The sequence below is a fragment of the Ursus arctos genome, unplaced genomic scaffold, assembly GCF_023065955.2.
Source record: "Ursus arctos isolate Adak ecotype North America unplaced genomic scaffold, UrsArc2.0 scaffold_24, whole genome shotgun sequence".
NCBI lineage: Eukaryota > Metazoa > Chordata > Mammalia > Carnivora > Ursidae > Ursus > Ursus arctos.
This window is the reverse complement of record NW_026622919.1, coordinates 43,884,781-43,900,194: the sequence shown is the minus strand read 5'-3', so window position 1 is coordinate 43,900,194 and position 15,414 is coordinate 43,884,781. Positions and strand designations below refer to the sequence as shown.

At 52.7% G+C, this 15,414-nt stretch overlaps 1 protein-coding gene across 8 annotated transcripts in view; it reads left to right on the top strand.

Moving 5' to 3' along the window:
- SMG6 (SMG6 nonsense mediated mRNA decay factor) overlaps positions 1-15,414 on the top strand; it is a 228,562-nt gene that overhangs the window by 206,216 nt on the left and 6,932 nt on the right. For all 8 annotated transcript variants that reach the window (XM_026517857.4, XM_057317740.1, XM_057317741.1 and 5 more), the window contains 3 exons: positions 140-316; positions 4,091-4,237; positions 13,670-13,823. In XM_026517857.4, the coding sequence (XP_026373642.1) occupies positions 140-316; positions 4,091-4,237; positions 13,670-13,823 (478 nt within the window). The remainder of the gene's footprint in view (positions 1-139; positions 317-4,090; positions 4,238-13,669; positions 13,824-15,414) is intronic.

Below are 15,414 nucleotides of genomic sequence, written 5' to 3'. Positions count from 1 at the left end.
AGTCCCACTTGTTCACTCTACAGCCTCGTCCAGTAACTAACACGCTTCTCATGTGCCCCTCTGCTAGCAAACAATGCCTGTCATCTTCATCTTCCCTTTCAGAAAATGCTGTTTCTCTTCTCTCCCTCTCGCCCTGTAGGTTATTGCAGCCGACTGCAAAAGGGTCACAGTGCTGAAGTATTTTCTGGAAGCCCTTTGTGGACAAGAAGAGCCTCTGCTGGCATTCAAGGGTGGAAAATATGTGTCAGTGGCACCCGTCCCAGACACCATGGGAAAGGAAATGGGAAGCCAAGAGGGAAAACAACTGGAAGATGAGGTACTGTGCGGGGAGAGCCCGCTGTGGCAGAGGGGAAGGCTCCCCTCCCCACCCCCAACCCTGTTCTGCCCATGGCTGCCGCTCCTACCCGGTTATTTATAACCACTCAGAGCAGTATGGATGTGGACGTGACCAGCCAACTTCTCAAGAGTGCACTCTGCTGGTGCCCCTTCCTGCCCGTCCCACCCCAGTGTCTCCATCTCAGTCTCCTACGAGTTCCAGATGCTTCTTTTTAATGTTGCATTGGAGGAGAAGGGAGGGAAAGAAAGAGTTTAATAATGTGCAGCTCGGGAGGCTTAGGAAAGGGAGTGGGGGGGTGCTAGGGTTCAGGCTGAGGATCAAGTTTATAGATGTGTGGTGCTCAGCGCAGCACAGGCCTGAACTCCAGCCTCCAGCACACGTACAGGAAGAGCTGACATTGCTGGCCCCGTGTGGAAAATCACCCCCTCCCCCGGCCTACTCTCCCTCCCTCCCTCCTTCCCTCGCTCCCTCCCTCCCTCCCTCCTGCACATCCTGATGTGATTAAGGAATTCTCCTCTTGTTTGTTTGCCCTTGGTTGTTCCTGTAGCCCTTGCCTCACTCCAGACCTTGTGTATATGTGTGTGTGCGCACGCATGCGCACGAGACTGTGTACCCACCCTGGCTAAACCCCACCGACAGTTGCCCTCCGACGCATTTTTGAGGGTGATTGTTGTTGTCGGTCTGTATGTGCTGGGTTTGTGTGTCAGTTTAAGTTGAACTCTGCTGCCAGCTTTCCTGCTGGCTGTGGATTCTGAATAAATGTGAGTGTGTGACAGTGTCGGCACATGTATGCATTTAATAGCACTGCCAGCTGCCCTGCTGTATGTCTTAGTAACTCTGTCTGGGTGTGTGTGCACACACAGCTCACTTTGGCCTAGAGATGGACTCTCCTTTTTTATCCCACAGTGTTAAAGACAGAGGAGACTTAGGTGGGAAGGAACGTGGGACTTCAGGAAGGGACGGAAGTGATTCTAGCCAGAGGCCAGGTCAGCCGTAGGCCAACACAGTCATTTGGCCCAGAGCAGTCTCCAGCGCCTGGTGGAGCAGGGTGGGGTGCAGGGATGAAATCAGCAACAGGCCAGGGAAGCCAGATGTCAGCTGGAAGCTGTCGTTTGTGATCTGAACCAGTGATAGAGTGGCCACCTTTGGTTCAGAGTCTTCAGAGCAGCAGAGTCTTGGACTGGCTTCATTAGAATAGCTGGAGAACCCCACCCCACCCCTGATGACACAGGGCTCAGCTTCCAGGACAGAGGTGGTTCCAGGGATAAAGCTGAGCCCATGATTCCAGACTCCAGATGAAACCTGGGCAGGGAATAATGGGAAAGAATGAGCTGTCATTACGGGAGGAGGCAGTGGGCTTGCTGAAGCCATCGGGGTGTCCAGGCTTCAGGCGGGACAGAGCAGTGCCACCCAAGCCCTGGGCCTGTGCAGGGAAGCATGGGGGGGGCAGTGCCTCGGCCAGCTCTCTCACCCGCACTTCACGGCTGAGGCAGACAGTGGAAAGGAAGCTACGCCAGCTCTCCAGGATTGCCAGGAGCGATGTCGTCTGGCCAGTGGAGCCTGTAGTACCGAATCCAGTTAGGCAAGTGAGGCCCACAGACAAGGACACAATGTAAAAGCCAGGGAGGGTCTCCGCCACTCATGAGGAGCAGACCAGCTCTTCAGCCCAGAGTTTGGCTGTGCCACTCTCTTTCTCCTAAGGCCCGTTGACCAGACAAAGGTTGTGACCCACACCGTGCTGCCCACTTCTTCCTTTTCCCACGAGCCTCCTGGGTTCCTTTATGGTAGTGGCCCCTGGGAAATCCTGCTTACCCTGGTCTGTGTAATTTCATAACCCTGCACTTCCTCGTTTGCTGTGAGAGCTGAGTGAACCTCAGACAAGCCTCACTGACCCCCTTTTGACCTCAGTCAAGCTTACCCCCCAAGACCCATGATAACCCTGTGTATCCCTGATAGAGCAGGCAGAGGCGGTGTAACCCCACAGGCTGGTCAAACAGCCTGTCCCACTCACGCCGGTTCAGGTTAACCCCACGAACAAGGAAGTAAGTGTGTAAGAGAGTCTTCCTCCTTCTCATGTGCTGGGCCTCCTGGAAATGAATCCTGTGACACTATAGCCTGTGGGTTGTGACATGCATGGTCACTGTAGACAGTGTCCCAGACCCCTGAGATTTCTGGGATGGCGACAGTTCTAGCTTCATCCTGAGACCCCCGTCTCTCCTGAAACTGCAAAACTGAGTCAGTAAAGCTAGGTGGCGGAGGAACAAGGGGGTGGTGATTCTGTTTCTTCAGACATCACTCTTCATGAGCAGAAGAGAGTCCTATTCCTTAGTGATGCTGCCAAAACACTTGTCTTCCTACCTCCCTAGATTCTGCTCCCAAGACAAAGCATCACCTACCCACCCACACACTTTACCAACCACTTTCAGCCAAGAGAATCCATCAGAATATCATCTCGAGGTGGATAGAGAAGAGAGCAGACTGTACCGAACACATCCCAGCTGGGCCTATTGGAGGCCTGGCAAAGCTGAGCTTCTCAGGGCTGGTCTGCCTTGCTGTCTAGACTCCAGACCCCAGCGCTGTGCTTCTTGCCCACTCTTATTGGTACGAGCACGTGCTTTGGAGTCAGACTCACTGGGATTTGAATCCCTGCTCTGCCACTTATTAACTGTTATCCCTGAGCAAATCATTGAACTCTCCGAACCTCAGTGTGTTCATTTATAAAATAGGGATGATAGTAGCATCTATTTCAAAGACCATCATGAGTATTAAATGAGTTGATACGTGAAAAACACTTAACCCAGTTATCTGGCCAATAGTGAGCATTCAGTAAATAGTAGCTGTTATTGTCATAATCAGTGTCATTATCGTCATCCAGGTAGAAACACAGGAATCTTCTCCTACTAATCACTCCATTACCCATGCTAATCCTGTCCCTCAGAGGACATGCTCTAGGGCAGCTGCCTGTTCTCTGCTGACCAAGGTCAGAAGTGAGAGAGTAAGGAATGGAGCCTGGGACCACCCGGGGAGTGGGGGCTTCTGAGAGCTGAGGCAACAAGCAGGGAGGGCCATCCCTGGGGAAGGCTCCAGCCAGCCTGGCAAGAGGCTCCTGAAGCTAGCCAGCCGGCTATCTCCTAGCCTGCCCAGACCCCAAGAGGGCAGCTGAGCAAGGTCATGTCATGTGAATTCCTATAATGGGGCTTAGCAGGCCCCACACCACCAGGCTGTAGTCTTAAAAAGAAATCAGGGCAAGGTCTGCTGAGCTACAGCATCTGCTCCCTGCAGCCATCTGGGGGGCAGGGGAGCTTCTATGCCTAAATCCCAGATCTTGGCCAAAATTGATTCCTATCAGATCATTAGCAGGAATTAGATTTAAATTGAGTGGTTTAACTTTCTCTGTTGTTTTCCCCTTTGGCGATTTCAAAATGAAAATAGGTTCAAAGCTTCACTTGGTGAGTGTGTGTATAAGCATGGAAGTGGATGTGTATGTGAGTGACTTCTGGCATGGACCTGTGACTCTCCAAGAGGAAAGAGCCTGGAGTACAGAAGGGAGCAGTTGGTAGGGGGAGGTGAGGTGGCGGCTTCTCTCTATTCCCTCTCTGCCTGAATTGAGGGAAGTGTACACCTTGGGGCCCTTTGCAAGGAAGACCCAAAAGAGCATGGAATTGGAAGTGCTGGAAGGACAGGAGGGTGGGTCTGGTAAGTGCCATGGGCTCACAGTCTCCTCTCTCCTCTGGCCTGCTCCACCACCCGAAGGAGGAGGACGTGGTGATTGAAGACTTCGAGGAAGATTCAGAAGCCGAAGGCAGTGGGGGTGAAGATGACATCAGGGAGCTTCGGGCCAAGAAGCTGGCTCTGGCCAGGAAGATAGCTGAGCAGCAGCGTCGCCAAGAAAAGATCCAGGTGGGGCCTGTCTGGGGAGGGTGGTTTCCATCAGGGTGGTGGCTGTCTAGGGCATGACGAGTAGGGGTGAGCGGGACCCTCTCAGGAAGAGACTGTCTTGCAGTGTCCTTTACTGGTTCTACCCGTTGTCTTTGTCCGTCACCAAATTCTGACAGCACTTACGTGCCTGTAGTCTCCCTCCTCATAGACTGCAAGGCAGAAGCAGATTCTTCTCAGAGAATCCGATGATCGGTGCATATACACCCACATATACACAACCTTCCACACAATTTCAGGGGCTTCAGAGTGCCCCTAAACCTTATCCAGATGCTCCTGGAGCGGTCACAGATGCTCTCTAGAGCATACCTCTTACCAGGGAAGAGAATGTCATTGCCACATGTCTTACCAGACAAGAAAAGGTCTGCTTATCTGGATTCCCAGTGTAATGGCCGAGCCTCTCTGGACAGGACACTCTGGACCCTCCCAGAGAGAAACTGCTTCCTCTCTGTACCAGGGTCCTCCACCGTCAGCTCTCTGTGGACCCATACCTGCCCTTGCAGCAAGTTTTTCTTTATGGCTCTCCCAGGTCTGTCCTTTTGCACTAGAAGCTCACTTCCTCTTATCTAGGGCTCGGGGCAGACAGGGAAGAGCCCATCATGGTCCTCCCTTTAAAGACTTTAAAGACTGTAAGCATGGGGAGGCATCAGGACTCTTTAGGAATGTCTTGTTCTCAATCCTCTCTTGAGCCGCCCCTGCCTTTGGCGTGGGGCTTAGTGCATTGTGGTCAGACAGACCTGATCGCATTCTGGGCTCCACCACTTACTGGCTCTGTGATGTTGGGCACTTTAACTTCTCAGAACTTGTCTCTCCACCTGTAAAATGAAAGTGGTAATAGCACCTACCTCCTAGAATTGCTATGCGGCCTACAGGGGCCAATGCATGTACAGCACTTACCACAACGAATGGCACACAGCGTGTGCTCCTTAAATGGTCACTGTGGTCTGATATTTGTCTGAACACGAGTCAGAACTCTCTCCTGGGAAGGGGAATGAATACCACTTGGGGTCCATTGTTCTTGAGACATTCATGTCCACTTGCCAATTGGAATCAAGTGTGTGATACCTCTCCTGGGTCTTCGTCATAGTGTGGCTGCCTCCTCAGCCCTTCTGGGACCTGTATGGAACTGTCTGTTGTGGACTGCAAAGCAACTTCATCCTCAAGCTGTCTTTCTTCCTGTCCTGTGGTTCTTTTCTTCCTCATCGTCAGTCTCCCAAAGGTTCTGTCTGTACTCACCACCTCCATGTCTTGACCCTCAACCCAGCAGTTACGGAAACTGTTCTGTCAGAAGTCACCAAGTACCTGTCTTTATCAGGTCTCAGTCTGCATTGTAGTTAACATCCCTATAGCACTGGGTTCTCCACCCACAGTTAAGCACAAGTGAGCCCTCGTTTTCTCCCTCTCCGTTGGCCACACCACCCTCCTAGGCTTCCTCACCACCATTCTCTTCTTGGTCCCCTCCTTCCTTTCTGTTACTTCTCAGTCTCAGTGTGCAGAGTTGGCACTCAGCAAATATTTGTTCAGTGACTTAATAGACAGTAGCAACTAGAGAATCCTCTTAAAATTCCTCACTGACTTTTAACCCCGTATGTCTGATTTCTTATCAAACCCTGTCTGTTCACTTATCCCTTTCTCACTTATCTGTTCCCATTGCCACAACTGCTGTTCTGGTCCACATATTGACTCAGATTTTAGCAGTCAAGGTCCATGCATTGCACAACTCCAGGGGGTGCTGTTCACTTGATAGCCTGTGAATGGCGGGTCCTGGAGTCACGTGATACAGGACCCTGTCACCTCAGCGCCTCCAGTACACCTCATGTGCTTTTATCATCCTCTTCCCTAGAAGAGCCACTTCCCTGCTCAGAAATCGTTGGGGCCTTTGCTTCGGCAATAAAGTCGAATTCCTTATTATAGCATTGGAGGTTTTCTCATCTGTTCCCAGTCTTTCCAGCCTCTTCTCCTGTCCCCCATGAGCCTTACTATCTTATTATTATTTATTATTTAATTCCTCTAAAACTGTTTCCTCATCTGTAAAATGAAAGTGGTAACAGCACCTACCTCAGCAAGTGTGTGTAACATGCCTGTCCAGACACTAAGGCCCTTCTACCTGAACAACAACACTAACCGTCCTCTCCTCTCACTGTCCCCTGACATGGTCTACCCTTTCCCACTCTTGGGTCTCGGTTCATGCTGTTCCCTCAGACCAAGATACCCTTTTTCTGCTCCACATTTCCGGTTACCTGTTGAAACTCTATTCTTCCTTCAATCCTCAGATGAAACTTCATCTCCCCAGTGAAGCCTTTCCTGATACCCCGCAGGAGGAATTCATCTCTCTTTGCTCAGTGTTCCTGTGGCACTGATTTATACTTCATTTGTGATACTTATATCATGTCTCGTATTACAGTTATTTCTGGACTTGTTCCCCGCCCGACCTTCCCACCCCACCCGCCCCACTGGTACTGTGAACTCCTTAGAAGCAAGTACCCTGTCTTCAGCTCAGTTTAATAAGTGGTGATGAGTATGTGTGAGGCTGGTGGTCAGGGGACACAGGAGTGAACCAAAGAAGTCCCACCAGAATGTACAGAGCGTACAGTGAATGGAGAAGCCAGCGATTGGAGGTGTGAGCGTGCGTGGTTGCCGCGGGGAAGTACAGGATGCCGTGGGAGCGTGTGCCATGGGGGCATGGCCTTGTGCGGAGCGCCGTGCTCAGCTTGGCCTCTCCAGCAGCAAGCAGTACCTTACAAACAGGAGGTCTTGTATGAGACTTGATGTTTGGTGCCTGTGGCCGCTCGTGCTCGGGAAGCTTGTTGTCCCTGTCACCTCCTTCAGAGCAGGCTGCTCGGTCCTGGGCACCAAAGGCCTGCTGTGGGCCAGCTGGGGCTTGAGGTTGCTGTGGCCCCTTTAAGAACAGGCCCCACATGTACCACTGCTGGCGGCCCTGCCTCCTGTCAGCCTTCTTCCTCCAGCCTCACAGCCACAGGAGGATTTCTCAGCAGAGGAAAAATTCCCCCCTTCCTTCCCCCCCTCCCTTTTAATGCCCGGGGCCCTTCACTTCCATAATTCTTCATTTTCCAGCCTTGAACGTAAGCCAGACACATCTGTCTGGCCATATGCGTGAACCCTGGAGTCTGTGCCGAGGTGGCTGTAAAACAGGGCCGGTGAAGGCCCTTCTGGGAGAGCACACACATGTGTGTGCCCTCGGGCCATTGGCTCCCTGCCCAGAACCACGGGGCTGCAGCACTCCAAACCCATGTTAACCTTTTCTTATTTTTCCTCTTTTTGTTTAATTTAAGGGGGGAAAATCCCAAGGAAAAGGTATAAATTGTCCTGGGAGTGGGGGAGAGGCTCCTAGCTGGAGAGGCCATTATTGTTGGCAGGTACCTGGGTCACACTAATACAATAAGGAAGAGAGGAGCATCGGGTGAATTAAGATTGGAGAGATGGGCTGTAAATTACAGTGCTCTGAACTCCATCAGTCTCCAGGGGTGTTAACCGAGAGGTGTAAGGCAAGTCCCCAGCTCCCGGCGCCTTTTACAGATGCAGCAAAACAGGAACCACACATGTTTGGGGAAGGGGATATGAAGATGGAGTTGAAAAAAATCCTCCTGGCCCCCATGATGACTATAAAGTCCAACTGAGATCTGGGGCTGTGGCCACACCCCCACTTCCCTTCTCCCCTAGACCCTTGGGCCCAAGCTCATCTGTGGGGTGGGGGAGGCGAGACCTGGCCTCCCTCTGCAGCCTGTCCCTCCCTGCTTCCGGCGTTGCACAGAGGCTGGTGAGTGGGGCCGAATGGAGGTCAGAATAGGGGTGTGGGCAGCTCTCAGGGCCTCTGCAGCTGGAGCCACTGCACCCAGGCAAGTCCCTGCATACTGGGGGGCCAAGTCCGCCCACCTGGGGCTTTGAGGCCGCACTCTCTGGCTCAGCCCAGGCTTTGCCTGTTGCCTGAGAACCTCTTCGTATTAGGTCAGTTCTGCCCACCTCAGTGCTTTCTGACCGAGTCCTTTTCATTCCCATTGCCATTCTTGGGGGCTGTACAGAGACCAGAGCGCAGGGTACAAGGTTTGTCTGGGAAATCGGTCAGAGGTGTCTCAGTCCTAATCATACCCCTCGGGCAAAGCAGTCACTGAAAATCCGCCTCTAGGCATGAGGCGTGGCTTCTTGGCACCTCATCCTGGCCCTGTGAATCCCCCGCCTCCTCTCTGCCTCCACGAGGCTTTACTGTGATTTGTGCTGCTGTCGGGCGGGGTCGGGTTTCCTGAGCAGTTGCAAACATCCCACCTGAAACATAACAGGCTCTTCCTCTGGCCACAGCTATTGTTTCCCTAGGCATTATGGCCACAGTCTTGCTCTGTAGCCAGCAATGACATGTGTTCTGAAAATAGCTTGGCTCCCCTGTCCCCTTCCCGCCCACCCACCCTCCTGAAGATGCAGTCACTCCTTTGTGGTGGCCCCAGGAATTTCACTCTAAATATAGCTGCAGCCCATTCACACTGCCACCCAGCTGGGGGAGGGTGGTGCTGTGGAACAATGGGGCACACACAGAGCCCCCCACACCTGTATGGAAGTTAGCGGAAGGCAGACACTCAGCCCTGGCTCCTAGCTGTCGGAGGCAGGGTGGGAGCCAGTGCGCTACCAGGCCAGGGGCACGTTCACGCAGGGACAGGAAAGCACATTAGCCTGCAGAGCTGGGCAGCCGCCCACCCTGCTCGAGCGGTTCCAGAGCCCGTTCCGGCTTTGCCACAGACTGTGGTGCTAGGCTCCAGTTTGCTCCAGCAGCATCCACAAGGTCCTTTCCTCCTACGGAATGGTCAGGCTGTTGGCTGGATCACCCTTAGGCTAGCACTGCTTAGAGCAAGCTCGGAGGTGTCAACTAGGCCTGCCACTCCCTCTCCATCAGGAAAGGGCACACTTCTTCGGCATTCTCACAACAAGAGTGAGCAGATAAAATTCAATCAGATTATCTTTAAAATGCCCTCCAACTCTGAGATTCTGTGATTGAGCTCATTGAGCCCCTGTAATATATCAAACCCTATGCTAGGTATTATCAAAGAAACTACAAGAAAAGAAGGCCATTCGCTCCTCACAGTCTAGTTTGAAAATAAAATCAGTCCTCATAAAATGATAAGAAGTAGCAAGCAAGTCATCCTAATTGTAACTTTTAAAAAGAAAGCAAGGATACATTAAGTTCTGTGGTACTGGCTGCGCCTCCAGAGGGATCCTAAGCAAAAACTTTCCCATGAGCACCCAGACTGCTAAACTCAGAGGTCGACCGTGCGTTCCCAAGGGCGGCAGACGGCGCTGCCTGCTTTCTATAGCAAATGCAGCATCTGTCCCTTTGGTTTCTGTGGCTCACGAAGGAACTGCCTGTCTGCACTTTTGGTGGTTATCTCACCAACTCTTCCTATTTTTTTATTTCATTTCCATTTTTCCATTTTTCATTTTTTTAAAAATAAGCCACCTATGTCATTAAAGAAAAAAAGAAACCATAAGTATCATGAGTCTTATCATAGAAATCAATAGTCCTCTCTGTCACCCCTCCCTATCTCCTGCTCTGCCCCCAAGTGGCTTCCCCAGAAGTTTCCCCTCCTGGATCTATAGGTGACTCATGGAGCTGGGCAGGAGGAAAGGAAAGCGACCCCTGTGGAGTTACTGATGCGTGGATCAGGCGTTTTCCTAGATACTTTCCCATACAGAGTGAGCCCAGAAATTTGCTGTGGTACAGAACTTCTCATTTCTGGTGAAGACATGGCTGTGGCCAGAGAGGCCCAGGGATAAATGACTCCATCACCCAGGAGAGAGGAGGAAGCAGCCCCACTCCCTGTGGAGCCCTAAGCAGAAGGAAGACCTAAGAAGGCCTTCTCTTGATGTGACTCTGCCTCATGACGTGGGTTCTTCAAGTTCCACAGCTCCTGTGTGAGCTAATTAATTGTGTTACCTTTTATTTGTAATTCTCAGTGTCTCAATTTTTAGTGGGTCAGCATCCGCAAATCATCCCCACTGTCTAGAAGGAACTGAACCTGTGAACGAGCCCTTTTCCCAAGCCTGTCAGCTTCCTCATTAGATGTTACTGTAGATTATCTCTTTCCCGGTTTCCCACCGGCTTGCTCAAGGATGCTCTCATACTTCAGAGAAAATGGGTTACTTAGCACCTTCCCGAAACAGAATTGAGTTCTTTTTTCCTTCTATGCTTGGTGACAACTTGGTTCTTATTCCCACTGATCTGATTCAAAGCGTCCATGCTTTCCTTGGGTTCTCAGTTCATTCTCCAAGGACCACTGTGGCCCAGTCTTAGCTGCAGCAAGGAGGGTTCCTGTGGAACTCTCCTTCCGGGTCAGCACACTTGACTCCAGGCCAGGGCTAGTCTGTCTGAATCACAGCATTCCAATGGAGCCCCCTCACCCCCACCAGAGGCTTCTGCAGCTTTTTACTCATACAAACAAAAATAAATCTCACTACCGGCCTCTGAACTCCGCAGCAGCTTGCTTCCCCCCGTCTCCCCAAGCGTCCCATGGCTGTGAGTGGGGACTTGGCACTCTCCCCACCGACATCACTTTTTCACTCCCTGCGCATCCTGTGTCCTTCTCTCACCGTGCGACCCAGAGATCGGAATGGGACGTGACGGCCGGCACAGGCGCCGTGCACAGCTGCCAGGAATCTGACGGGTAAAATCTGGAAAAGTTGGGAGGGCAAATGTTAAACGCACGCACGCGCGCTCGCGCGCGCGCGCACACACACACACACACACACAGCGCCGCTCAGAGAGGGCCCGGAAACACAGACACCCACAGAAGAGGGCCTGCGGACTCCCGATCCCTCCTCGATCTGCCATTCTTTTGAAGGGGACTGGGCCAGTCTCATGACCCAGGTATGACAACCCCCCCCCAGGCCCACGGGTACCCCAGGAGAAGGGGGAGCAGCTTCCTGTAACCTCCTGAGACTCTTGAGGGCATGTGGGGAACAGGAAGCAGTTGTGTGGTGACTCACTAGGCAGAGCCAGGTTAAGGGAAGTTGTCTGCGGGCGTCCCTGGGACCGGATGATGGCAGCACAGCTCCAACCACCCTCGTAGAGCTTGACCCCACCCCACCCCTGGGGAGCCAACGAGGTTGCCACCTCCCTAAGAGGCCATGGCCTTTGTTCACCTTTCTGGCCCTGAGCCAGAGCTCAGAGAAGTCCGAGGGTTAGAGCTGCCCTGTACCCTGCTCCTGGGCACTTCTTCCGCCCGCCCTGCCCACAGAACACACAGGCGGGCTGTCAGCCCCCAGCCTCCCTTGGCCACCTGGCTTACAGGCCAGCTCTCTCAAGGTGGGATGGTACAAGGTCCCAGGAGCTCATTCTTGTTCGTGCAGCCCATTGCTCTTCAGAGTCAAACCAGAGCTGGGCTGTCATTTCTGGAGGCAGGAAAACGAAAATGTGTAGAGTCGCAGTGGGGTGGTGGCAAAGACCTCGCGCTCGCATAGGACCGTGAGCCCCTGCCTTCTTGCAGCCTGTGTCCCTGTCTGTCCTGTCCCTTCTCACCCAGAGAGAGAAAGATTTGGGTGCCTGCGATACCAAAAAAAATGTTCCTGGCTGGATAGAGAACAGCAAGACGTGGGGGAATGAGCAAGAGGAATGCTGCTGCTCCCCTGTGAGGAGAAAGGGTAGAGTCCCTGTTCTTACAGAATGCCCCAGCTGCTGAACAATGTTATAGGTCAATTATATCTTAAGAAAAAATAAATTTTTAAAAAAATGCCCCAAGCTGAGTTGAGTGGAATGTGTGTCATCCTGTAGTTGGCAGCCTCTTGGGGAGGGACTGTGACCCAGTCCCCTGGGAAGATGGCCAGCAGCAGGGGTACTTTCCCCTGATGAGGTGAGAGCAGTAGGAAGACTTCAGCAGAATGGGCCTCTCAGCCGCATTTCTCATGCCTGCCAGTGGCCTGTGGCCTGTGCCTTCCACCAGCTGTGGTGGCAGTGGCAGCAACGACTTAGTCATAGGAAGAGGTCCCCAGTAGGTCACAGAGAAGCCACCCCCAGCATTCAGAGGCATGCCCTTTCAGTTTTACTGTCGTTGCCAGTGAAACCTGAGCGCCTCCCTCACTGACTGTTAGTGGCCAGGCCCGGCACTGTGGGACCCGTCTCAGTTGGCACGCACATCTCCTCCCCTGCCCTGAGCCTGTGTCTCTGTCCTTGCAAGTTGGTGTGTGGCAGAAGATTGGGGGGTGGGGGAGTGACAGGACTGGTCCCCACCAGGTTTGTGCTGGTGCCCTCCTCCTCTGTACACGGGGCACACTGGGCAGATGCCAGCAAATCATTCTGCTGCTTGGCCGTGGTCCCCACAAGAGGAAGCAGCACAACAGTGACCGTGCTCTATAGTGACAGACATATCCAGAGCCTATCTCGGAGGGCCCCGTGCCACTCGGGGCTCTGTCAGACTTGAGAAAGTCGGGCTCTCACAGATGTGCGCGGAGCTTCCCTGGAGGAGGAGAACATCCATCAGACAGACAAGGCTTCAGCCACGTGCTTCTCGGGGTGTGGTGCACCCCGCTCACTGGTGCTGCGTGACATGGTTTCTCAGGGACGCACAGGAGACGCTTCGCCTTTTTATTATGGAAGGACAGCTTGCACTAGTAAACTTGATACCATGCTTATCATTGCTTAAGAAGTGGCTAAGCCAAAAACAGTAGTTGGCTTAAAATCCATTTAATGAAAAACATCGAGTAAATGGTGGTATAGATTGTGCAGAGCTGCCGCTAAGGAGCACAAGCGGAGCACAAAAGACTCACGTTAGGAAACAGAGTGTTAGGAAACACTCTGCTGGTGGGTGGGGGTGGCTGTTCTCATCAGTCTTCGCAAGCATGTGCGTTGGGTCCAAATCCATCACACTGCATGGACTCCTGCTGCTGCGGGTGTTAATAATTCGCTGTTGGCATCACTGTTTTTGTATAGCCTTTGAGTGTAACTTTTTTTTTTTTTCTAACTACACAGTGGAGTAAACTGAAATAACAAATGATACATGTATAAAGTGTTTGCCCTGAGCCGTACCTGTCTGTGCTGTCTAGATAATGTGTGCAAAACCACTTTCATATCCAAGGAAACTGACTCTCCCTTATTGACTTTTAGCCCAGGGTCTTACTTTCAGAAACCTGTTATTTTTAATACCATCAGAGTCCTCTCTGTCCTAGGCAGCGTTTTAGTCACACCCCATTCCTCAGGCCATTTAGTCCGTGTTGATTTTTATTGCAGTACTTTGCCCAGCCCTTGGGCCAGTCCCTCAGGCCTGACAGGGGCTGGCTGTCCCTCTGGAGGGGGAAGAGTTTCAGGGGGCAGGATGCTGACACACTGTGAAGTCAGGGCCCTGGCTCAGCCCCCCGCTTGCCTACTCACTCTGGCTCACTCACGGTTCTGTGTCCCTGTAGGCTGTCCTGGAGGACCAGAGTCAGATGAGGCAGATGGAGCTCGAGATCAGACCCTTGTTCCTTGTACCAGACACCAACGGCTTCATTGACCACCTGGCCAGTCTGGCACGGCTGCTGGAGAGCAGGAAGTACATCCTGGTGGTGCCCCTCATCGGTGAGTCAGGCCAGAGCACCCCTGCACGTGTGCTGCAGCCCCCTCTCCACACACGCCCCATGGCCCTGGGGCCAGGCAGCCAGAGAGCCCCGCTATGTGTGTATGACAGGACTTGCAGGGAAGTAGGGTATGCATGGGGCAAGGAAAATTGTTTAATAATCAGAGCAGTTCGAATTATTATGGCTGATCCATGGCTTAAACTGCTTGAGCAAATGGACTCCTGTGTCCCAGCAACCAGAGGCTGCATGAGCCCAGCCCTTGTTTTTATCCTTATAAAGCTTGCAGTAAAACAGCAAAGCTGGTTCCCGTTATTGGTAAACACTCAGCCCTGGCAGATAACGGCAGTGCTGCTGGGTGGTCTGGCAGGGAGGCTGGGAGGATTTTGAAGTGGTTAGATGCCTTTGGTCTGATTGTCTTGTAGCTTTTCATGATCATTCTGTTGGTTCGAGGTAGCATTCTTCTGGCCAGTGTCACCCTAAGGCCAGGCTGACGGAAACCCTCCAGAGTAAGCCCTTGGCTCATGCCTGTGGATTCTTGCCACTTGGGCCCTTACCTCTGTCTGGTCACTGATGCTGGTGCAGGGTCAGCATCTCAGGACCCAGCTAGCTTTCTTCCACCCTCGGGCCAGAAGAGCCCAGCTGGGCTGTCTCCAAGGGGCTGTCTAGGCGCTGTCTTCGTTCTTGGAGCTCTGTGGTGGGTCAGCCTGAGGATGGGCTTTGGGCTCTAGGCTCCTAATATAATTGATACAGCTAATATAGCTGATGGCTATCCTGTGGAGGAAAAGGGTCCAGGAGGTGATTGGCTCTTCGGTGTCCCCTTCTCAGCAGCCACTTGGAGCAAGTTTGGGATCCTTGTCCTCTGGAAAAGCTGCCAGACTGGCAGTCTGCCTGCCACGCCACCTCTGACATCCATGCCAAGATGTTCCATTGGGCCTCCCCTCCTAGTCCCAAGTGTCTTAGTGCCAGATGAGGGTGGAAACAAAGGGCAGGAAACATCCGCCCCTGCAGAGGCTATAGAACCCTGGGGGGTTGTGGGAAACACGTTAGCACCACCTGAGAATGTTGGCACTGAAGCAGGCCTCGTCCCGCCTCCACCCTCCCTGTCTTCCTTCCCCCTCCCCATGTGGCCTGGCCAGAACCTCTTAAACCCAGGCCTTTAGACCTAAGGGGAGGCTTTCTGTTCTTCAGAAGTAGAGCAGCAAGACCGACAAGTTGTTCCAGCTTCCCCTCTTCCCTCACTGCATCCTGGGGTGGGATAGCTATCAGGATAGTGTGTCTCTGTGCTTTCCTACCCCGGGAGATTTTGAGGGGAAAGAGAGTGAGTGGTCACTTTTGCTAATGGTCAGGAAATGGTATAACTGAGAGAGGTTGCTGACATCTGAGGAGCTCCCTAGGACTTGGAAAGAGCTTCAGACACCATCCCAGGCTAGCACGGTTCTTGGTCCCCAGCACTGATTGTGCCCCTACTGTGTGCCTGGTCTCCTTATTCCCGGGGCATCCAGGGAAAGGCAGAGCTGCAAGCCCTTGGCCTCGAGGAGCTTGTGGTTCAGTAGGGAAAGGCAGATATGGCGGGGAGGGAGTAAATACATGCG